Source organism: Eurosta solidaginis, chromosome 2 (assembly GCF_040869045.1).
Source record: "Eurosta solidaginis isolate ZX-2024a chromosome 2, ASM4086904v1, whole genome shotgun sequence".
Taxonomy (NCBI): domain Eukaryota; kingdom Metazoa; phylum Arthropoda; class Insecta; order Diptera; family Tephritidae; genus Eurosta; species Eurosta solidaginis.
This window is the reverse complement of record NC_090320.1, coordinates 266,298,793-266,324,775: the sequence shown is the minus strand read 5'-3', so window position 1 is coordinate 266,324,775 and position 25,983 is coordinate 266,298,793. Positions and strand designations below refer to the sequence as shown.

The 25,983-nt window shown below is 38.1% G+C and overlaps 1 protein-coding gene and 1 pseudogene across 2 annotated transcripts in view; both read right to left on the bottom strand.

The window, feature by feature from the left end:
- Positions 1–728: 728 nt before the first annotated feature.
- LOC137240900 (uncharacterized) overlaps positions 729–25,983 on the bottom strand; it is a 69,580-nt gene continuing 44,325 nt past the window's right edge. Inside the window, exon 4 of one of the 2 annotated variants that reach the window (XM_067767837.1) lies at positions 729–4,534. In XM_067767837.1, coding sequence (XP_067623938.1) covers positions 3,961–4,534 — 574 coding nt within the window. In that variant the 3' untranslated portion in view covers positions 729–3,960. The remainder of the gene's footprint in view (positions 4,535–25,983) is intronic. The other variant, XM_067767838.1, reaches the window with a different exon arrangement.
- Positions 7,015–11,781, bottom strand: LOC137240156 (uncharacterized; annotated as a pseudogene).

Below are 25,983 nucleotides of genomic sequence, written 5' to 3'. Positions count from 1 at the left end.
ACGGACCTCTCCCCTTTGTCGCTTGCCATTATTTAACAACCAATCGGCGATCGACATATGGTGTGCTTTATTTGTCGCAATGAAAAGCTCTTGATGGTGATGCTGCCAGGCTGTTCGTAACACCCTGTGTACAAGTACAGCTGGTTATAAAAACCACGTCGGAACTATATAGGGTGTACGGTGACACATACAAACATTGTGAATTCATACAAGTCAAGTGAAAAATCTTTATTCCTCCATTGCCATACCTACCTGTCAAATAATAGCTGACAGCGAGAATGGCTGTCGCGAATGGCCAGAGAATGGAAGTAAGGTTTGTTTTTTGCTCGTCGTTATTAAATTGAAGTGCCATGAATCACACATTTGTATTTCAAATCAGCTTTTCTTTTAATTGCCTATACAGAAAATCAGACTACAAATTATTTTAAGTTCAAAAACTAATTAGATAAAATGTGAGCAGCCAGTTAAGCAAACATTTTAAATAATGTACATAAATGTAATATAGCAGTCGTTTACAAAAATGATTGAAAAACACTTTTGGCAAATGATTTAAGTAATCGAACAGCGATTGAACAGGTGAACGAGGTTGTTTAATATTGTTAAGGTTTTTTTTTCAAACATTCACCACTTGTATGAATTCACAATGCATTAAAGGGAATTCAGAGAAAAAAAACATTTTTTTCACTAAACAAACAAATTTTATTTTATTTATAAAAATTCAATTTTTAAAATTTTTCAGCATTCACAATAGCAAAAATTTGTCAATTCTGTACAGCGTTGCCATATTGTTAATGCAGTTTAACTCATGAAAATTTCGTGCATTTGAAGTAATGAAATAATTTGCTCTACCGCCCATATAAAGCAAATTGGGGACACTTGTCTGCCGTATAAATTTGAAAAATCACTATTCAGGAGGCCCGCGATTTAGAGGTACTAAGACATTTTTTTAATTGAGGAGAGTCTTTAGTGTTCCATGTGCAAATTTTAAGCTGAATATTGATAATGATTTTTTGCCTGGGCCTGAGGAGACAATATAAACATCAAACAAAAATGTGTTTCTCAGGGGGCCCGCGATTTAGAGGTACTAATACATTTTTTTTAATTCAGGAGTCTTTAGTTGTTCCATGTGCACATTTTAAGCCGAATTTCAAAAGCAACGAATATTGATAATGATTTTTTGCCTGGGCCTGAGGAGACAATCAAAACATCAAACAAAAATGTGTTTCTCAGGAGGTCCGCGATTTAGAGATACTAAGATTTTTTTTTTAATTCAGGAGAGTCTTTAGTTGTTCCATGTGCAAATTTTAAGCCGAATTTCAAATGCAACGAATATTTATAATGATTTTTTGCCTGGGCCTGAGGAGGCAATAAAAACATCAAACAAAAATGTATGTTTACATGAATCCGAAATCGTAAAATTTTCGTGGTGACACTGATGAAGGTTCATCCTCAAAAAGTCTTCCAACAATACCACCAACTCTGTACCAAAGTTCAGATTATTTAAACGACTTCGACATCGGTACCGTGAATAATGAGTTTTTGCGATGTGAAGAAGTCAACGAAATAATTCGTATAGGTCATCAAAAGTGTCCCGTTATTTTTCCACGTGATTGTCATGACAAGGCATTTCCTACCTCGTTGTTAAACAGAATCTTGTCAAATGGAGAGAAAGTGGAGTGTGACTGGTTAGTGTGGAGTGCCAGTAGCAATGCTTTTTATTGCCTACCATTTCGTCTATTAAACACCAACACTTTAAATCGACCTAAAATTTGTTCTGCGGATATTCGAAATTCCAGGTATGGAAGAATCTATACGATAAACTGCCATCACACGATAATACTCAAGATCACATTAAATGTTATATTCAATGGCGATCTTTTCAAAATCTAATTCAAAAAGAGGCTACAATTGAAACACTTATCAATGAACAGCTAGCTAATCACTGAAACTCAAAAGTGGAAAGAAATTTTATATAGAATTTTGGACACTATTTCATTTTTGGGTGAAAGAGGCCTAGCTTCAAAAGGCGAAAGTATATATCATGGTGAACGAAACGATGGAAATTTTGTGGGCATCTTAGAACTCATAAGTCATTGTGATCCGATACTTAGAGATCATTTGGAGGAAGTTAGGACTTCAAAACAGCAGCACAAACGTTTACAAGTTCACTATCTTTCCCCAGACATTCAGAACGAATTTATAGAAATTTGTGCAAAGCACGTGATGGAAAATATATTAGATCAAGGCAAGAAAGTCAAGTATTTTGCTATTATCGTTGATGCTATGCTTGATGCTAGCCACGTTGACTACGTTCATTTTGCGCTAACTCCATTTCAATTCAAAAGCAACAAATTTTACAATTCTAGAACGGTTTTTGGCTTTCGTGAATTGTAACCAAAAAACTGGTCACAAAATCGCTAATCTAATTTGCCATACTTGATTGAAGATTGTCGTGCACAAGGGTACGATAACGGCGTCAATATGAAAGGAGCTTGCAACGGAGCATTACGTCACATTCTCGACAAAAACTCGAATGCTGATTACTCGCCTTGTGCAACCCACATCCTCAATTTATGTCTTCTTGATGCTGTCGAATTTTGTACGGCTGCAATTACTTTCTCCGGAGTTGTACAAAAATGTTTTACTATTTTCAGCAGCAGTCCACAACAATGGGACATCCTCAAAAAAAAAAAGTACCGAGCTCTCTTTACAGTCTTTCAGACACTAGGTGGTCGGCTAGAATTGAGGCAATCAGACCATTCGCAAACCATGTTCCAGGATTAACACAAGCACTATAAGCTAAATTTGACTTCACAAGCATGCGGATATATTACCGGCATTCTCAGGTACATCAAGTTCGAATGTATCTTGCTGTCCTCAATTTGTTGCAAAATACTGACTACCATTAATGAAAGAAACTTTATTAGCTGATTTGAAGTTGATCAGGAACCAATGGGAAACAATTTTAAACGACTGCAAAACAGTTGCTATTCAATTGAACATCTCGCCAAAGTTTCCGGACATTCGAAAGAGAAAACCGAAAAGACGTTCTGAAGATAATTTAAATGAGATGATTACAGATGATTCAGAGTCTGATTTTAAAAACAATACATTCCTGGTAATCGTTGATTCAATCACTGGCATTAGTGAACGATTTGTAGCTATGAGGAATTTGAGCGAGACGTTTTCCTTTTTGTGGCAATTTGAAGACATGGATGAAACTACGGTTCGGGCGAGCGCAGTAAAATTTGTCGAAAAATACAAGTTGGACAAAGCTTAAAATACGAAATAATTCACTTGAAACACATTTACGAAGCAAATTTTGATAAAGGTCTGTCACCATTGGAATTGCTAAATGCCATCTACATATGTTCAAAATCTGTATACGATTTTCCCCAACATTTGTGTTTTTTGGACTATACCTGTCGGTGTAGCTAGTGCAGAACGTTCCCTCAGCGTCCTTTCAAGAATAAAAAACTTTCATAGATCGTGTTCATCTCAAGAGCGAGTTTCAGGACTTGTCACGCTTTGTGTTGAATCCGTTTTGGCAAGACAGTTAAATTTTGATATTATAAAAATTTTGCAACGAAAAAAAGCAAGTAAAGCCACTCTTTGATATCCGAACTTTCTATATTGAATAATTAAAATTTATAATCATCATTAAATTTATCAGAAATGTATTAAAATGTTACCAAATAACTAGAAAAGATTATTTGAAACAATATGTGGCTGTTAAAAGAGAATTTCATTTCTCCGTTACGATAAAATAGTATAAATAGTAAATATTCTGTGATAATTTTGTTGTCAGCTCTTAGTCTAAAATCATTTAGTTGATGTGGCAAAAATTTTTTTCATGTAATCCATCAATAATGATTCATGAAGGAGACGTCATTAATTCAAGTTAATCAAATGTATTAGTGGATTTTTTATAGGGGGCCCGTAAATTGTTTAGTCCCGGGCTCAGATTTTCTTTCTACGGCTCTGCCTTCCTTTAATGGACCTTTTCACCACACAATTGTTTGGCCAAAAAGTAGAGTCCAGTACTGTATCAAAAAATTGTTCAGGAAGTCTGATTCTAAAAGAAGAACTATTGCCTTCGGACTTCTTCAAAGGAAACTTTATAATTTTTAATAGTTTGCCATCAAGTGCAACACCAAGCTTGGAGCAAATATAATTAGATATATCATCTGCAGTCAGCTCGGGGTTCAGTCTTGCTACAAAAATTCCCCCACGATTCAGAACGACAGTCACCTTACTAGGAGAACGAGGTCTTGAAGCTGCCGTTTCAGAAGCAATATGAATCGGTACAGCACAAGCATCACTATTAGCAGCGGCATTACAGCTTTCGTTGTTGACATCAGTATTAGCAGCGGTATTCGAGGCTTCGTTAGTGACATCAGTATTAATGACGGCGATCTCATTACCGTTAATTGTATGTTGACTTCCCCTGTGAAGCGCATTATAAAATCCACAAACAGCATTATCATGAGCTTCAACTTGCGTCAGGCAAGCGTTGACAGCAGCAGCAGAATTGCTGGAAAAAGAGAAATCAACTGGTGAGAGCGAGGCTGTGATAAGCGCAGTTAACGTAGTTTTTGTTACAGCAGTCAAAACATAGCCAGCATTATGTATGTAGTTGAGACGGTTTTTAGTTTTCCCACGAAAATTTACATACACCGTTTCGAGGTATTCCATATCCAAATCAGGGTTGAGTCATTTTTAAATAAAACAAATCAAAATAAGAAATAAAAAATTATTCATCATTTTAAATTTTTTGATTGATGAATGAAAAGTTATTCGTTATTCAAAATATCCTGATTGATGATAATCGGCCAATCTTATTTTTGTAAATTTGAGTAAAGAGTTGAGTTATTATTCCTTATTTAAAAAATTTGGAATAACAATAAAATTTCAATTTTTATTCAGTTATTCAATGATAAAAAAATAAACCCTCGAGATGGCCTGAAAATATACCCATATGCGTAACAAGTTCGCTTGTAGTTCTGATGCTTCTTATGGTAATATGAGATGATTTTGGGGAGTATTCCCAGGGTTTTTGGGGTAATTTCGGGGACACCCTCTGGATCCTCCCGGGGTCTTTCGGGGTTCATTTTGGGGTCATTTCGGGACTCCCTCGGGGTAATTTGGGGGTCGTTCTGGGATGGTTTTGGGGACCCCATCGGGATCATTTGTAGGTCATTCAGGGATCTTTTTGGGGACTCCCTCGGGGTAATTTGGGGGTCATTTTGGGATGGTTTTATGGACTCCCTCGGGGTCATTTGGGGGTCATTCCGGGATGGTTTTAGGGACTCCCTCGGGGTCATTCCGGGATGGTTTTGTGGACTTCCTGGGGGTCATTCCGGGATGGTTTTTGGGACTTCCTGGGGGTCATTTGGGGTCATTCCGGAATGGTTTTAAGGACTCCCACGGGTAATTTGGGGGTCATTCTAGGATGGTTTTGGGGACTTCTTTGGGGTCATTTGGTGGTCATTCCGGAATGGTTTTAAGGACTCCCTGGGGGTCATTCCGGGACCCTGGAGGAGTCCCCAAAACCATCCCTGAATGACCCCAAATGACACAAGGGAAATCTTCAAAAAGATCCCGGAATGACCCCCAAATGGCCCTGGAGGAGTCCCCAAAAACATCCCGGAATGACCCCAAATGACCCCCAGGAAGTCTTCAAAAAGATCCCGGAATTACCCCCAAATGACCCTGGAGGAGTCCCCAAAGCCATCCCGGAATGACCCCGGAGGAGTCCCCAAAGCCATTCCGGAATGACCTCGGAGGAGTCCCCAAAACCATCCCGGAATTACCCCAAAATGACCCCGAGGGAGTCCCCAAAACCATCCCGGAATGACCCAAAAATGAACCCTGAAAGACCCCGGGAGGATTCAGAGGGTGTCTCCGAAATTACCCCAAAAACCCTGGGAATACTCCCCAAATTCATCACAATATTGCGATAAGCATCAGAACTACAAGCGAACTTGTTACGCATATGGGTATATTTTCAGGGCATCTTGAGGGTTTATTTTTTTATTATTGAAAACTTGAATAAAAATTGAAATTATTATTGTTATTCCAAATTTTTTAAATAACAACCCTTTACTCAAATTTACAAAAATAAGAATGACCGATTATCATCAAACAGGATATTTTGAATAACGAATAACTTTTTATTCATCAATCAAAAAATTTAAAATGATGAATAATTTTTTATTTTTTATTTTTTCGTCAATCGTTATTCAAATTTGTTGATAACGCCCATCCCTGATCCAAGTGCAATAAGAACACTTAAAAATTTTCCCGAGTTTTAATATAATCACGTTATTCTTTTCAATATCTTAAAGCTCATAATTCTGTTCTTGTCTTTGCGTCTGTGTGGACGTGCAGTGGCTCAGCTACAATATATTCAGGCTAATTTGGTTGAACTGGAATTAAAAATATGCCTGAAGGTTGGCTCTTGGCCTCCGTTCTGGCGGAGTTGGGAGATGCAATGCTTCCCTTACCTGTAGTAATGGGAAAGTTTTCGCACTCCTAGTCATCATTAAAAAAACCAAAGAAAAGATAACGGGAATTACAAACTAACGGATTTGAAAAAAAAAAAAACAATGAAATAACGGTAAAATTACATCACATAGCACCACACCACAGTGAAATAGATACATAAAGAGCGATAACCTGGCGTATGCGAACAAAACTCCAACTATGAAACTCCAAACCAAAAAAAAATTAAGATAGCTTATGATTAGTATAAGGATAATTGGTCTGACCTAGCTAGAATTCACATAAAAGATTTGGATTTGTACTAAGACATCACATTTTTTGATAATATTTTCTTGATTTTCTCGAAACTATTCGATTCTAATTATTGCGTTTTAATAATATTGGGTTTCGAGTTGTGTAGCAGATGTAGTCGATTTAATTTCTTTAAACTTAAAAAGTTTTGTTTTATTACTTTAATGTAATTTTATTTCAAAATGCGTGGTTTGCTGAACCCGTGCAATTATTAAGTGACTAACGTGCCTGAAAGAAGACTTTAAATTTGTATAAATATGCAGCAAATCTAGTACAGCCACATGATGTAATAAAGCCAGGTGTTATATTGTAATGTTTGCGGATAAGAGAAAATCGAAATCTAGGTTGCAGTGCCAAGTTAGCGGCACCAGATAGAATTTACTGCCAATTGAAACGGCAGCAGGTTGATTCTGTTCTTTATTCAAAAGTTGTTTTCTTTTATACAAAATTTCTATGAGCTAAAATACTTACTTAGACTAATACTTACAAACTAAGTATAACACACATATACATTCAATTCAGTTCCCTGGGAACTGAATTCTAAGCATAATAAAATTGGCTGTGGAATGTGCAACGCAAGCATAAATGAATCATGTTAATAATTTGTCTACAGGTAAATGCTTGTCGCGAGCAAGCTCTAAACAGTGGCATACCAAGGCTCAGGTTACCATATGATGCACGGTGTACAAAATATATGTTTGTACCAATGATGAATGTGTCAATAGAATCTCATGCCGTACCAAAGCGAGCCAAAATATACGTATGTAAAATTGTATGAATATGTATGTAAGAGTCAATATATTTTAAGACATTCCAAAACGGGTTGAAATATATGTTTGTACAAATGAATGAATAACTTAATGAGTGAATGCTACACTATGTAGTGACAGCTCATTCTGAAGACTCCCACATAATACGAATTATGAGAGAAAGGGGAAGAACAGAAGAGGCCGTTTTCTAAAATAGTATTAAATTTGATACTTTTTTGAATAAAAGCATTAAATCCTTGATGGTAACGAAAATGGATTTTTTTTAGTTTTTAGATTAAAATATAACTTACATTAATCTTAAAACTGTTCCTTTTTGTATACTTATATATTCAGTACTACTCTGAATCGCTTCAACCGATTTGGATGAAATTCGATATATGGATAATGTACTATTTATATATGTAATACTCCTATGTTTCTAGTAAAATATGCTCACGATGAGTTTGAAGGAGACTGATAATTAAATGCTTCATATCCGTAACAAGATTTGAAATATAAAGTTTGATATGTTCGAGCGGTTTTCTACATGTATGCCATATCTTCCTGTTTACTTTGAAAATCGACATAAGTAACTTGCACAATTTTGAATTTTAAAATTAAGAATATGTTCAACTGTGAAGGAGTCATTTCATTCACACTGCACAACAATGACTAGCGCCTTAAAATTTTTTTTCATTGAACTCCTCTGTAAAAAAATATGGAAAATGCTGGATTTGGTATGCCACGTAGATTTATAGAAAAATTCGAAAAATATCTCTTGTTATTAGCAGGGACGGAAAATAATTATTTTTTTTCGGAGTCGAAAAAGTCCGGGTCAAAAAATTGTCCTAGGTGAAAATGTTTGAGTTCTCAGGTATCACTATATCATGTCGAATCACGCATCCTTTTTATTTTTCGAACTTTTTCCATAAAAGTCCACATATAAAAGTAAAATCTGTATTTTTATTTTTTGAGTCCGATAGAACTAGTTAAACTCGGCCTTTAAAAATAAAAGTTCGGAAATAAAAGTTAAATCCGGACTTTTATTTTTTGAGGCCAAAATTAAAGTCCGGCTTGATAACAAAGAAACGGCTTATCGGAATTAAATTTTTTTTTATTTCGGTTAAGCCGTTTCTTTGTTATCATGCCGGACTTTTATTTTGGCCTTAAAAATTAAAAGTCAGGATTTAACTTTTATTTCAGGACTTTTATTTTTAAAAGTCCGAGTTTAACTATTTCTATCGGACTCAGGTAATAAAAATCCAAAAAAAAATTTTTATCTTGATCCAAATATATTAAAGGCCAAAATTAATAGTTTTGCAAGGAATTATATTATAAAAGGAATAACAGTTTCCGCCCCTGGTTATTAAAGTTTAAATTCTGTCGCCCGGTTTTTCAGTGCGACTTTGAGTTAAATAAGGTTTAGCATTGTCACTTTGGCCCTTTAACTGAAAGGAACAGTAAAATTCTAATGCCTAGGGCCAAAACAGTAAAGTTATATTGAAAGTAGTTCTCTGCCGAAGCTGCCCAGCCCTGCTCTAAAGTGAGATCGACTGTTTTAATAGGAGTTTGTGTGTTATCTACAAAATAGTCTAAGATGTTCAGTTTAGTTAAAAATTTTCGATTTAAGTTGTCCTTTAAAATAATATTTACAAAAATAATAAAAACAGATACACAAATACACATTAAGTGATTACTTACTTACTTACTTAATTGGCGCTTAACCGTCTAAACGGTTATGGCCGTCCAACAAGGCGCACCAGTCGCTCCTTCGCTCCGCCAACCGGCACCAATTGGTCACACCAAGGGAGTTTAAATCGTTTTCCACCTGGTCCTTCCAACGGAGTGGAATGCTTCCATAGGCGGGTTCAGATAGAAACACTTTCTTGGCCGGAGCATCATCTTTCATTCGCATAACATGGCCTAGCCAGCGCAGCCGCTGCGTTTTAATTCGCTGGACTATGTTGATGTCTGCGTATAGCTCCTACAGCTCATCATTAAATCTTCTTCGGTACTCGCCATCGCCAACGCGTAGAGGTCCATAAATCTTTCGAAGAACTTTTCTCTCGAACACTTCCAAAGCCGCTTCATCTGCTGTTGTCATGGTCCATGCTTCTGCCCCATATAGCAGGACGGGTACGATAAGTGACTTGTAGAGTATGATTTTCGTTCGCCGAGAAAGGACTTTACTTTTCAATTGCCTACCTAGTCCAAAGTAGCATTTATTGGCAAGATTGATTCTTCGCTGGATTTCAGTGCTGATGTTGTTGCTAGTGTTGATAAATAAACGAAGTCTTTTACTATTTCGAAATTATGGCTGCCAACAGTAGCGTGGTTGCCAAGGCGCATATGCGCTGACTCTTTGCTCGATGACAGCAGGTACTTTGTGTTGTCCTCATTCACCATCAAACCCATCTTTACCGCTTCTTTTTCCAGTTTGGAGTAAGCAGATATAACAGCGCGGGTGTTTAGGCCGATGACATTAAGTGATTACATTTCGGTATATGATTTTGTTAGGATAACATGTTACAACAGACACAGTAAAAGATCCATACGAAGTTATTAGTTGGTCATATACTAAAATTTATTATTTTCCTTTCCTCTCACCACTACAATTTTGCATTCAATTTACGGTAATTGTTTACTTTAGGGTACAACTGCTAAACCTCTTCCAATATCGGGAGAGGTGTCAAAAGACGCGACTTGATCTCAGGACCACGAATCCGAAAGCGGAAATTAGAAATTTTATTTCTCTTCGGAAATATTTGCAAACAAAATCGAAAATTTTCATGTGGTTGTTCTAATTTTGATGATTTTGTCGTACCCACAAGAAAAACTGTGGGTAAAAGTGTTTTGCGCGGATATAGTTTTGGTCTCCAAACCGGTGTTGGACCCACACAGGGTAATTTTTTATAAGCGCGGCCGAAGGCCGCCAATGAATAAAGGTGTTCTGCGCAAAAATACTATGGATTCCACTCCCGGTTTCGGAGCGCTCCGGGGCCATTTTTCGGTTTTTTAGAAATATCTTTTCACATAAATAAAATTCTTAATTTCCGCTTTCGGATTCGTGGTCCAGGGATCAAGACGCGTCTTTTGACACCTCTTCCGATATTTCGGAAGTTTTAGCAGTTGTACCCTAAGGTAAACAATTACCCAATTTACGTACGACTAAGCTTCGTCATTTGCTTCGTCATTACTTTCTGCTGTGATAGTTTCTGGTACCAATGTAATGTAAGGCGCGATAACCTCCGAAGAGATCTAAGGCCGAGCTTCTCTTCCAATTTGCGTCGTGCTCCTCTTGATTTTTCCCTACAAATTGGCCGGACGGGACCTACATGTTTTATGCCGACTCCGAACGGCATCTGCAAGGCAGATGAGTTTTCACTGAGAGCTTTTCATGGCAGAAATACAATCGGAGCGCTTGCCAGACACTGCCGAGGGGCGACCCCGCTTAGAAAAATTTTCTTCTAATTGAAAAATCTTATTTCTAAAATTTTGATGTTGCTTTGCCCGGGAGTTGAACCCAGGGCATACGGTGTGATAGGCGGAGCACGCTACCATCACACCACGGTGGCCGCCGTCTGGTACCAATATGTACTTCATATTCAGATCTGTTCACCTCAGTGACATTGTTTGGCATATACATTACTCTATGCGAAGGATGTACTTTACCTAGTAAATTTTTTTCTTTATATGTAGCACGTGAAACGTATGTTTCACCTAATTCCGAATAACCACCAACCACAGCTCCACATGTACATGTCCATTTAAATCGGCCACCCATTTATCTTTGAAATTATTTAGTAACTCGACGTTTTGACTAAAACATTACTGCTATGTGAAGCGTGTGCGACACCTTTTGCCGGTGCATAGGCGGCAGGCAATAGATTTTGAAAATAGACACGTGCTGCATATATTGGATTACCATCTGAATCTGTTCCAGTTTGTATAGCATCAGATGGTTCAGGTGGGGCCATTGGTACATTTCTAGATCCATTTAATTCTAATTCGAAAACTGGTGTCCACATCGGCATATTGGTATACATATCAGCCGCATCGGAATCATATATGTAATTTCTTATCCAACTCTGACCGTTCTCCGTAGGGTGCACTCGGTTGCATGTGCATGGTCGTCTACATTCTGGACAATATTTTCGATGATTTAATGCCGCGAACAAGCAACGATTGGGAAATAAATGACCACGGGTTATTGAATTCATTCGATCGGTTTTCTCATAGAACTAAAAAATGGCAAATTTAAATGTTTTTGTTGAAAAAATAATGATTTTTTTTTGAGAATTGTCACTAGTTTGAGCTATAGAAAAGTCAAGTCAAGTTGCATACTTTTCCAGGAAAGTTGATTTGTATGGGTTTTACTACAATTTTTCCTCTGAATGAAAAAGCAATTTCGCAAAGAGGCAAATTGAGTTTGAGATGGCGGATTAGAAAGAGAAGCTGCCAACGTTAGTCACCTTGTAATTACATCATGGTACAGCAATATCTATAGCATGGGTCCCCAAAATTCAAACTGTAGCTGTGTGTTAAAACAAAATAAATTGCTAACATTAAACCATGAAAACATGCTGCGTATGAGCGTTTGTTTGCAAAATATCTTTTCGCAAATGCGCAAATAAACTATAGCCTCAACCTTACTACTCTGCTTGTTCAGCGACAACTAAATACGAATAAAGACGAAAGAGAATAATAATACGTGTGAAGTGGCGCCAATAATTATTCAACTAAATGGGACCGCTGATCTAAAGTGAATCTTCTGAATTCAACTACATTTTAAGGAAAATAGTTGCACTATCGAATGTTTTGTAATGACAAAACTTCGTGATAAAACATCGTGGTGAGTATAGCAGACAAAGGTGATTTTAGCAATTTCAAGTACAAATACTTATACCTTATATCGAAAAATAGAACCAATTTAAAAACAAGTAAGGACAGTACTGTGTGCCGAAGACTTCATTCCTTTCATGAATGGGGCTGAACAATAATCTTATCCCATTCCTAATCTTCAAATAATGCGCTGTATAAGATAAGAAATATATAGTGAACAGATGTACATACCTAAACGATTTTAAGATAAATATAAAAAAAATGGCAAAAAACCCCCTTATCTGAACGATCGGTTGCATGGGATATATATTATATATAACTCCGATCGAAATTATTTTTTCAGCAAATCTATGATACATTAGAATAAATATCACCAAGTTTAACGTTTTTATTTTGGAAACTAAGAGAGAAATGGCTAAAAATCTTTCTATCTGAACGATCCGTTGTATGGGATATATATTATATATAGCTCCGATCGAAATGATTTTTTCATGAAATCTATGATATATTAGAATAAATATCACCAAGTTTAACGTTTTTATATTGAAAATTAAGAGAGAAATTGCTAAAAATCTTTCTCAACAATCGGTTGTATGGGATATATACTATATATAGTTCCGATCAAAGTTTTTTGTTCAGAAAATCTTCTACGATATTTTAAAATATATATCACCGAGTTTCACGTTTACACTTTCTAAATTAAGGGAGAAATGGCCAAAAATCTTTCTATCTGAAAGATCGGTTGTATGTGATATAACTATATATAGCTCCGATCAAAGTGATTTTTTCAGGATATCTTCTATGACATATTAAAATATATATCACCGAGTTTCACGTTTATACTTTCTCTTTGCGGCAGGAATGACCAAAATCGTCTTATTTGAACGATCGGTTGTATGGGAGATATATGTTATAGTGGTCCGATCCTACCGGATCCGACAAATGTCTAATACAACAAGTAAGGAAGGCCAAGTTCGGGTGTAACCGAACATTACATACTCAGTTGAGAGCTGTGGAGACAAAGTAAGGGAAATCACCATATTGTAAAAGGAACCTAGGGTAACCCAGGAATGTGTTTGTATGACATGTGTATCAAATGGAAGGTATTAAAGAGTATTTTAAGAGGAAGTGGGCCATAGATCTATAGATGGACGCCATTTAGGGATATCGCCATAAAGGTGGACCAGGCCTGACTCGAGAATTTGTTTGTACGATATGGGTATCAAATGAAATGTGTTAATGATAATTTAAAAGGGAGTGGGCCTAAGTTCTATAGGTGGACGTCTTTTCGAGATATCGCCATAAAGGTGGACCAGGGGTGATTCTAGAATTTATTTTGTACGATATGGGTATCAAATGAAAGGTATTAATGAGTATTTTAAAAGACCGTGGGTCTAAGTTCTATAGATGTACGCCTTTTCGAGATATCGCCATAAAGATGGACCAGGGGTGACTCTAGAATTTGTTTGTACGGTATGAGTATCAAATGAAAGGTGTTAATGAGTATTTTAAGAGAGCGTGGGCCTTAGTTCTATATGTGGACGCCTTTTCGAGATATCGCCATAAACGTGGACCAGGAGTGACTATAGAATTTGTTTGTACTATATGGGTATCAAATGAAAGGTGTTAATGAGTATTTTAAAAGGGTGTGGGCCTTAGTTCTATAGGTTGACGCCTTTTCGAGATATCGCCATAAAGGTGGACCAGGGGTTACTCTAGAATTTGTTTGTACGATATGGGTATCAAATGAAAGGTGTTAATGAGTAATTTAAAAGGGCGTGGGTCTTAGTTCTATAGGTGGACGTCTTTTCGAGATATCTCCATAAAGGTAGACCAGGGTGACTCTAGAATTTGTTTGTACGATATGGGTATCAAATGAAAGGTGTTAATGAGTATTTTAAAAGGGAGTGGGCCTTAGATCTATAGGTGGATGCCCTTTCGAGATATCGCCATAAAGGTGGACCAGGGGTGACTCTAGAATGCGATTGTACGATATGGGTATGAAATGAAAGGTGTTAATGAGTATTTTAAAAGGGTGTGGGCCTTAGTTCTATAGGTTGACGCCTTTTCGAGATATCGCCATAAAGGTGGACCAGGGGTGACTCTAGAATTTGTTTGTACGATATGGGTATCAAATGAAAGGTGTTAATGAGTATTTTAAAAGGGAGTGGGCCTTAGATCTATAGGTGGATGCCCTTTCGAGATATCGCCATAAAGGTGGGCCAGGGGTGACTCTAGAATTTTTGTGTACGATATGGGTATCAAATGAAAGGTGTTAATGAGTATTTTAAAAGGGTGTGGGCCTTAGTTCTATAGGTGGACGCCTTTTCGAGATATCGACATAAAGGTGGACCAGGGGTGACTCTAGAATTTGTTTATACGATATGGGTATCAAATGAAAGGTGTTAATGAGTATTTTAAAAGGGAGTGGGCCTTAGTTCTATAGGTGGATGCCTTTTCGAGATATCGCCATAAAGGTGGGCCAGGGGTGACTCTAGAATGTTTTTGTACGATATGGGTATCAAATGAAAGGTGTTAATGAGTATTTTAAAAAGGCGTGGGCCTTAGTTCTATAGGTGGACGCCTTTTCCAGATATCGGCATGAAGGTGGACCAGGGGTGACTCTAGAATTTGTTTGTACGATATGGGTATCAAATGAAAGGTGTTAATGAGTATTTTAAAAAGGAGTGGGCCTTAGTTCTATATGTGGACGCCTTTTCGAGATATCGCCATAAACGTGGACCAGGGGTGACTCTAGAATGTGTTTGTACGATATGTGTATCAAATTAAAAGTATTAATGAGGGTTTTAAAAGGGAGTGGCCCTTAGTTGTATATGTGAAGGCGTTTTCGGGATATCTTACCTAAATGTGGACCAGGGTGATCCAGAACATCATCTGTCGGGTACCGCTAATTTATTTATATATGTAATACCGCGTACAGTATTCCTTCCAAGATTCCAAGGGCTTTTGATTTCGCCCTGCAAAACTTTTTCATTTTCTTCTACTTAATATGGTAGGTGTCACACCCATTTTACCAAGCTTTTTTCTAAAGTTATATTTTGCGTCAATAGACCAATAAAATTACCATGTTTCATTGCTTTTTTGTATTTGGTATATAATGTAACGAAATTTACTTGCAAATCCTTTTATTTGCAACCCTCTGCTAAGTTCGTATCGCTAAACTGTTGAATAAATAACTCCAATATTGAATAATGGAAAAATGGCCTTTATTAAAGCACTTCACAATAACACTTATACTTTGCTACTCGCTGGCTTAATAATCAAAGTGACCGATAGCTCAACTCAAACTGAATTACTTCTTACTCGCTTGCCCCGCTTTTATAGTTTACGCTGCATACTTCTAGGCTCTTCGATTTCCAGAACTTACTAGTTGTTTCGGCTACAAAATCGCCAGCCACAACTACGTGCACAAATTATTGTTCTCTCTTGTGACAACTCAGATAAGATATATGCATGTGTTTGTAGTTTACAGTCTCCCGCACACACATAAGCGTATAAGTAAATTCATCGGTGTGTGACATCTCATCTCTCGCTGCCTTGTATGTAAATGTTGCTCGTCGGAATGTGTACATATGTGTAGACGCAATTATTGATTCGTTTATGTAGATACATAATGATTGAATTATTGATGTGAATTCACGTCACTGCTTAGCATCGGCTTGGAGATGGCAGCACTCCTCAGTTTTTGCTAATATTCGTAACACTGCCCTCCACCTAAGTCTGATCGTCCCGATCAGACAAATCTCCCAATCTAAACGCCGCTAGCATCTCCAAATGTACCACCCTTCTAATCCGTGGTTTCCCAGTGGTTTGTATGCGGTAGATGGTATCACTGATCTTCTTCACAACTTTGTACGGGCCTTCCCAACTGCACCGAAATTGGGCTGGAACACCTTTCCGCCGGTGAGGGTTGTTTTAACAGTACCAAATCTCCATTCCGGAAACCTTCCGAATTATTTTCCCTGTCGTACCTGTGTTCCATCTTACTACTCATTATTCTGGATCGTTCCCTCGCAATCTGTTTCTTGGCCAATGAAGAATTACTTCGCAGAGCTTGCGCTGGACGGATTTCCTTTGCATAATCAGTATCGTTCCGACGCTTCACAACAGTAGTGTGCCTTGGCTTGAAACCACCATTGCATTCTTTCTTGGTTTTAGTACGTCCGTTAGGGCTTTTCAATACCAGTGTTTCTCTCACAGGTACCTTCGGTTTTGATTTGTTTGGCCCATTTGTTCCATCAACCTTTACCTTTGAATTTCGTGGCCTTCGTCGAGTCTTCTCCACCAGTACCCGATTACTGCTGAACCCTTTTTCCAAACTAAAGTTAAGTGGCACATCTTGGTTCTCATAACGCATCACCCTTCTCTGCATATCGATCTTGATGTCATGGTCAACCAAGAAATCTACTCCCAATATAACTTCATCAACAATCTCCGCCACAACAAATTTGTGTAGGACCATGACCTTCCCAATCAATACTTCACATATCACTTCTCCCTGAACTTGGTTATACTCGCCAGTGACCGTACGCAACTTTGCTCCAGGTAACGGTTTTACTCTCCTGTTGACCAAGTCAGATCGGATCAAGGAATGAGATGCGCCCGTATCTACAGTCAGTATTCGTTCTTTGCCATCCACATTCCCTCTGAAGGTAAGACTGCTTGATTTCCTTCCAATTTGCGACACAGATATCACAGGGCATTCAATAGCTGGATCTAGCTCTCTACCTCTTACTCGCTCTTGCTCATCTCCTCCAGCTTTGCGTTTACGGCCACCCACATTGTTGGAACTATTAAGACCAAGATCGCAATGACGTGCTATGTGACCGGACTTCCCGCATTTGAAGCATTTAATAACTTTTTCACTTCGCTTTTGCGATCCTTTCAGTGCCTCCAATATTGCGTCTACCCACTCTGGCCTTTCTACTTCCACACGGCGTGCTTTGAAAACTGGCTTACACAGAAGCGACGCTGTTTCCTGAATCAGAGCTTGTGACACCGTTTCTGCGAATGTTGGCTTTGGGTTTGCGTATGTAGCTCGCTTTGTTTCGACGTCCCGTATGCCATTTATAAAGCTCTGAATCTTTACCCTTTCAGTGTATTCCACGGGTGCGTCCGCATTTGCGAGATGAGCTAACCTTTCAACATCCGAGGCAAACTCCTGCAAAGTCTCATTCGCTCTTTGGTGACGGTTTTGCAACTCAATTTGGAATATTTGTTTCCTATGCTCGCTTCCATAACGTCGTTCTACAGCAGCCATCAATGTTTCATAACTGTTCCGTTCATACTCTGGAATCGTCTGTAAGATTTCCGCGGCAGGACCTTTCAGTGCCACGAACAGAGCTGCAACTTTATCTTCAGCATTCCATTGGTTCACTGCTGCGGTCTTCTCAAACTGTAGCTTAAAGACCTGAAAAGGAACAGAACCGTCAAAGGGTGGTGTCTTTACCTTTGGATTACTCGCTGAAGCAGCCGGCCCATTAAGTTGCAATTCCTGTATACGACCTCTCAACGCATCCACCTCTGCCTCGAATTTTTCTTCAAACTGCGTTATTTTCTCGTCCATACGCGCTTCGAGTTTTGATGATATACGCGCCTCTTGTTCTTTCAGTTGTGTTTCCATCTTTGATGTAATCTTTGTCGACATTTCTGAAATACGTGTCTCATGTGATTCCAGCTGGGATGCCATATATGTCTTCTGCTCTTCCAATTGTGATGTTATACGAGTTTCCTGCGATTCCAGTTGGGATATCATATACGTCTTCTGTTCTTCCATCTTCGATGTTATTCGTGTCTCTTGGGATTCCATCTGTGATGACATATACGTTTTCTGTTCTTCCAATTGTGATGTTACTTGCGACGCCATTTCTGTTACTGTCGATGTTTGAGCAGCTATTGCAGCCAATATCATGTTCAAGTCTGTACTGGTAACCGTCTGCGATGTTTCGTTTTTCTCTTCAATTTTTGTTGTCTCCTCGCCATCAAGATGAAAGACATACTCTTCCACATCAATTCCTTCTGCTTCCATTGCCTCTCGTAGCCGTGCCTGAAGTTCGAGTTTAACGCCGCTTGTATTCAATCCACGGCTCTCCAACTCCTTCTTCAGTTGCGTGATCTTCAATTCACTTAACTTTGCCATATCCAAGTTTATTCGAAGTCTTCGGAATTTATTCAACAATTCCTCTTCTGACACCAATTGTAACGAAATTTACTTGCAAATCCTTTTATTTGCAACCCTCTGCTAAGTTCGTATCGCTAAACTGTTGAATAAATAACTCCAATATTGAATAATGGAAAAATGGCCTTTATTAAAGCACTTCACAATAACACTTATACTTTGCTACTCGCTGGCTTAATAATCAAACTGACTGATAGCTCAACTCAAACTGAATTACTTCTTACTCGCTTGCCCCGCTTTTATAGTTTACGCTGCATACTTCTAGGCTCTTCGATTTCCAGAACTTACTAGTTGTTTCGGCTACAAAATCGCCAGCCACAACTACGTGCACAAATTATTGCTCTCTCTTGTGACAACTCAGATAAGATATATGCATGTGTTTGTAGTTTACAGTCTCCCGCACACACATAAGCGTATAAGTAAATTCATCGGTGTGTGACATCTCATCTCTCGCTGCCTTGTATGTAAATGTTGCTCGTCGGAATGTGTACATATGTGTAGACGCAATTATTGATTCGTTTATGTAGATACATAATGATTGAGTTATTGATGTGAATTCACGTCACTGCTTAGCATCGGCTTGGAGATGGCAGCACTCCTCAGTTTTTGCTAATATTCGTAACAATAATTATGGCATTTTTTTCATTTTTCGTAATTTTCGATATCGAAAAAGTGGGCGTGGTCATAGTCGGATTTCGGCCATTTTTTACACCAATACAAAGTGAGTTCAGATAAGTACGTAAACTGAGTTTAGTAAAGATATATCGATTTTTGCTCAAGTTATCGTGTTAACGGCCGAGCGGAAGGACAGACGATCGGCTGTGTATAAAAACAGGGCGTGGCTTCAACCGATTTCGCCCTTTTTCACAGAAAACAGTTATCGTTCTAGGAGCTAAGCCTCTACCAAATTTCACAAGGATTGGTTAATTTTTGTTCGACTTATGGCATTAAAAGCATCCTAGACAAATTAAATGAAAAAGGGCGGAGCCACGCCCATTTTGAAATTTTCTTTTATTTTTGTATTTTGTTGCACCATATCATTACTGGAGTTGAATGTTGACATAATTTACTTATATGCTGTAAAGATATTAACTTTTCTTTTAAAATCTGAATTTAAAAAAAAAAATTTTTAAAAAGTGGGCGCGGTCGTTCTTCGATTTTCCTAATTTTTATTAAGCAGACATGAAGTAATAAGAGTAACGTTCCTGCCAAATTTCATCATGATATCTTCAACGACTGCCAAATTACAGCTTGCAAAACTTCTAAATTACCTTCATTTAAAAGTGGGCGGTGCCACGCCCATTGTCCAATATTTTACTAGTTTTCTATTCTGCGTCATAAGCTCAACTCACCTACCAAGTTTCATCGCTTAATGCGTATTTGGTAATGAATTATCGCACTTTTTCGATTTTTCGAAATTTTCGATATCGAAAAAGTGGGCGTGGTTATTGTCCGATATCGTCCATTTTAAATAGCGATCTGAGATGAGTGCCCAGGAACCTACATACCAAATTTCATTAAGATACCTCATAATTTACTCAAGTTATCGTGTTAACGGACAGACGGACGGACGGACGGACGGACGGACATGGCTCAATCGAATTTTTTTTCGATACTGATGATTTTGATATATGGAAGTCTATATCTATCTCGATTCCTTTATACCTGTACAACCAACCGTTATGCAATCAAAGTTAATATACTTTGTGAGATCTGCTCAACTGAGTATAAAACAAGTAAGGAAGGTTAAGTTCGGGTGTAGCCGAACATTACATACTCAGTTGAGAGCTATGGTGACAACATAAGGGAAAATAACCATGTAGGAAAATGAACCGAGGGAAACCCTGGAATGTGTTTGTATGACATGTGTATCAAATGAAAGGCATTAAAGAGTATTTTATGAGGGAGTGGGCCATAGTTCTATAGGTGGACGCCATTTAGGGATATAGCCATAAAGGTGGATCAGGGTTGACCCTAGAATGCGTTTGTACGATATGGGTATCAAATGAAAGGTATTAATGAGTATTTTAAAAGGGCGTGGACCTAAGTTCTATAGATGGACGCCTTTTCGAGATATCGCCGTAAAGATGGACCAGGGGTGACTCTAGAATGCGTTTGCACAATATGGGCATCAAACGAAAGGTGTTAATGAGTATTTTAAAAGGGAGTGGGCCTTAGTTCTATAGGTGGACGCCGTTTCGAGATATCGTCATAAAGGTGGACCAGGGGTGACTCTAGAATGCGTTTGTACGATATGGGTATCAAATGAAAGGTGTTAATAAGTATTTTAAAAGGGAGTAATCCTTAGTTCCATAGGTGGACGCCGTTTAGAGATATCGCCATAAAGGTGGACCAGGGGTGACCCTAGAATTTGTTTGTACAATATGGGCATCAAACGAATGGTGTTAATGAGTATTTTAAAAGGGAGTGGGCCTTAGTTCTATAGGTGGTCGCCTTTTCGAAATATTGCCATAAATGTGGACCAGGGGTGACTCTAGAATGCGTTTGTACGATATGGATATCAAATTAAAGGTATTAATGAGTATTTTAAAAGGGAGTAATCCTTAGTTCCATAGGTGGACGCCGTTTCGAGATATCGCCATAAAGGTGGACCAGGGGTGACCCTAGAATTTGTTTGTACGATATGGGTATCAAAATAAAGGTGTTAATGAGTATTTTAAAAGGGAGTAATCCTTAGTTCCATAGGTGGACGCCGTTTCGAGATATCGCCATAAAGGTGGACTAGGGGTGACCCTAGAATTTGTTTGTACAATATGGGTATCAAAAGAAAGGTGTTAATGAGTATTTTAAAAGGGTGTGGGGGTTAGTTCTATAGGTGGACACCTTTTCGGAATATCGCCACAAAGGTGGAGGGGTTACTCTAGAATGTGTTTGTACGATATGGGTATCAAATTAAAGGTATTAATGAGGGTTTTAAAAGGGAGTGGTGGTTGTTGTATAGGTGGTCGCATTTTCGAGATATCGCCATAAAGGTGGACCAGGGGTGACCCTAGAATTTGTTTGTACAATATGGGCATCAAAAGAAAGGTGATAATGAGTATTTGAAAAGGGAGTATTCCTTAGTTCCATAGGTGGACGCCGTTTCGTGATATTGCCATAAAGGTGGAGCAGGGGTGACCATAGAATTTGTTTGTACAATATGGGTATCAAAAGAAAGGTGTTAATGAGTATTTTAAAAGGGTGTGGGGCTTAGTTCTATAGGTGGACGCTTTTTCGAGATATCGCCATAAAGGTGGACCAGGGGTGACTCTAGAATGAGTTTGTACGATTTGGGTATCAAATTAAAGGTATTAATGAGAGTTTTAAAAGGGAGTGGTGGTAGTTGTATATGTGAAGGCGTTTTCCAGATATCGACCAAAATGTGGACTAGGGTGACCCAGAACATTATCGGTTGGATACCGCTAATTTATTTATATATGTAATACCTGGCAAGATTTTAAGGGTGTTTTATTTCGCCCTGCAGAACTTTTTCATTTTCTTCTACTTAATATGGTAGGTGTCACAACCATTTTATAAAGTTTTTTCTAAAGTTATATTTCGCGTCAATAAAACAATCCAATTACCTTACCATGTTTCATCCCTTTTTTCGTATTTGGTATAGAATTATGGCATTTTTTTCATTTTTCGCAATTTTCGATATCGAAAAAGTGGGCGTGGTCATAGTCGGATTTCGTTCATTTTTCATACCAAGGTAAAGTGGGTTCAGATAAGTACGTGAACTGAGTTTAGTAAAGATATATCGATTTTTGCTCAAGTTATCGTGTTAACGGCCATGCGGAAGGACAGACGGACGACTGTGTATAAAAACTGGGCGTGGCATCAACCGATTTCGCCCATTTTCACAGAAAACAGTTAGCGCCATAAAATCTATGCCCCTACCAAATTTCAAAAGGATTGGTTAATTTTTGTTCGATTTATGGCATTAAAAGTATCCTAGACAAATTAAATGAAAAAGGGCGGAGCCACGCCCATTTTTAAATTTTCTTTTATTTTTGTATTTTGTTGCACCATATCATTACTGGAGTTGAATCTTGACATAATTTACTTATATACTGTAAAGATATTAAATTTTTTGTTAAAATTTTACTTTAAAAAAAATTTTTTTTTAAAAGTGGGCGTGGTCCTTCTCCGATTTTGCTAATTTTTATTAAGCGTACATGCAGTAACAAGAGTAACGTTCCTGCCAAATTTCATCATGATATCTTCAACGACTGCCAAATTACAGCTTGCAAAAGTTTTAAATTACCTTCTTTAAAAAGTGGGCGGTGCCACGCCCATTGTCCAAAATTTTACTAATTTTATATTTTGCGTCATAAGTTCAACTCATCTACCAAGTTTCGTCGCTTTATCGGTCGTTTGTAATGAATTATCTCACTTTTTCGGTTTTTCGAAATTTTCGATATCGAAAAAGTGGGCGTGGTTATAGTCCGATATCGTTCATTTTAAATAGCGATCTGAGATGAGTGCTCAGGAACCTACATACCAAATTTCATCAATATACCTCAAAATTTACTCAAGTTATCGTGTTAACGGACGGACGGACGGACGGACGGACGGACGGACGGACATGGCTCAATCAAATTTTTTTTCGATCCTGATTATTTTGATATATGGAAGTCTATATCTATCTCGATTCCTTTATATATGTACAACCAACCGTTATCCAATCAAACTTAATATACTCTGTGAGCTCTGCTCAACTGAGTATAAAAATAGATCCTTGTGCAAAATTTCATTGAGATATCTCAAAATTTGAGGGACTAGTTTGCGTTCAAACAGAGAGACGGCCGAACAGACGGACATGGCTATATCAACTCAGTTCGTCGCCCTGACCAATTCGGTATACTTAATGGTGAGTCTATCTTCTATATTTCTCAACGTTACAAACATTGGACCAGAGTTAATATACCATTTCATGTTCATGAAAGGTATAATGATGACAACGGATTCAAGTTCAAAGTATAACAGGGTCTATCAGTAAACTTTCTCATTCGGTTTTTTGTAATTGATATTAGAGAAAAACTGTAAGTTTACAAACGGCGATGGTTACTAGGACATGTTTCTGAATTTCACTTCTTCATCAGCTAGCTTTTCGGGAGCTGAGCGTTGAACTCGAATCTCCAACATTCATATCATTGGGTATTTACGGCAATTGTCAAACCCATACTTTACTATACTTTACAACAAGGCTTAAGGAAACGGAATACATGGTCCCGTTCCCAATCTTCGAAAGAGATCTTGGGGCCACAATTGAGCGGATGAGTGCCACAATTGAGCGGGTGAGGGTCAGGGTGTGGAAATGACAAAATATAATATACCGTACATACTGTTGGCTCCAAATTAACGGACGGGGTCAGGTATGCTGTTCACTGTCCATCCAAAAATAAGATCATACAAGCTGCCAGATTACTCTTCATTAAATCCTCTTCGATACTCTCCGCCTCCAATGCTTAAGGTCCGTAAATCTTTGGAAGAACTCTTCTTTCGAACACTCTCAGGGGCGCCTCATTTGATGTTTTCATGGTCAATGCTTCTGCACATGTAGATCGTCATTTTCGTTTGCCGATAGAGAATTTTACTTTCCAATTACGTACTTAGTCCAATGTAGCATTTGTTGGCAATATTGATTCTTCGCTAGATTTCAAACTGATGTTGTTGTTTGTGGATACGTGTAACTACATAAAGCGATTTAAAATAGATTTAGATGGCTTTATAGGAACATTAAACTTCAATTCACCAAGCCAAAATCTATAACACTCCAAATCGCGTAGATTGAAATCGCCAATTACAATGTCAGAGTCACAGAACCTTGCCATACAGAACCACCATTGAAGAATTTTTTATATACATACATAAAAAAAACAAATTGCGGTTGAATATAAATTAACATTTAAATATGTACATATAATATTTGTAGAATGTGGAAAGTTTTACTCTCACGCAAATCAGCTCAGCATCCTCGGAGTCCTGCCTAGAAAACCTGATGTGAACGCCAATTAAAGCTCCCCCACCAAGTGGGGCTTATCTTAAAGTTTAAAATGAATCCGATAAACACTAAATCACTGTAGTTTTAACCAAATCTCGGTAAATATCAGTACGTCATAGCAAATGAACGTTGGGGAAAAGTGTCAGCCAATTTGATGTTCAACCAAACGCATCTACATCTCAAATTTTTCCGTAGAGTCAATGCCCCATCAGATTCCTGCCTGCAATATGACCTTAATAATGTAGATGATTGGTGTCGCACCAATAAGCTTTTCTTAAACGTTAAAAAATTCTTCAGCATATGTTCCTCTAAATCCACGAGCTCCTATTCTTCGTTGTACTATATTTCAGGCCTCCAGTTGGCGTCAATTAACGAACATGGTGATCTAGACGTTGTCTTTGATTCAAATTTCACATTCACCAATCACATATGTTACGTGCTCTCAATGGCACAGAAACCTCGCTTTTCTTCGCAGATATGCAAGGGAATTTAAAGATCCGTATACCAAGAAAGCCCTATATATATCTTTAGTGCGCTCTAAACTAGAATATGCTTCCAATATCTACAGCAGTCATTCGGCCAGAACAGAAAGAGTTCAAAGAAAGTTTGTCCGTTTTGCTTTGAAGTCCAACGTTTTCATAACCCGCTGCCTTCTTATTCATCTCGTTGTAAACTGATCAATCTGCAATCACTGGAAACGAGAACGGTGCACATGGTTATGTTTGTCTACGACCTGATGGTGGGCTCTTTGGACTGTGCGACTCTTCTTGAGAAAATATCGTTTAATGTGCCGCAAAAAAATCTGCGCGCATTCCTGCCTTTTTATTTGAGTGCTAGTAGGGCCAATAACTTTCATTTTAGCCCAATCTTCTGCGCCCTTACTGAATTAAATAAGCTCTCTACACTCAGAGAAAAAATCGTTCTAAAACGAACGAAACAAGTTCAAAATTAAGAACATTCGTTGACAAAAGTCTGTTAAGTACGTTTTTTCTTAACTTGTGACCGATGAGCTTGTTTTAAGAACAGTTTTTCAAAGCACACCGTTCGTGTTTTATGACCAGTTTGGTATTGATGTGTGAAACTTCTGTGCTCATTTAAGGCACTACTTGGGCTTGATTTAAGGCTTTTCGTTCTCACGCTTCGAGAACGATTTGGGCATAGTACAGGTTTACAAGTATGATATGTATGAGAGGGAAACAATTGCTTTCTCTTTCTAACATACTGCCGTTTGACACTTCGGTCAGTGTCAAACTATTGTGGAACTCAGTGGAACCTGCGTGGAACAAGCGTTTGACACTGAACGAAGTGTCAAAATTACCGGGGTTGCTGCCGTGGAAAGCGACGCAGGGAAACAAAAAAGGGAGCGGAATATCAGATATGGGTTGCTGTGA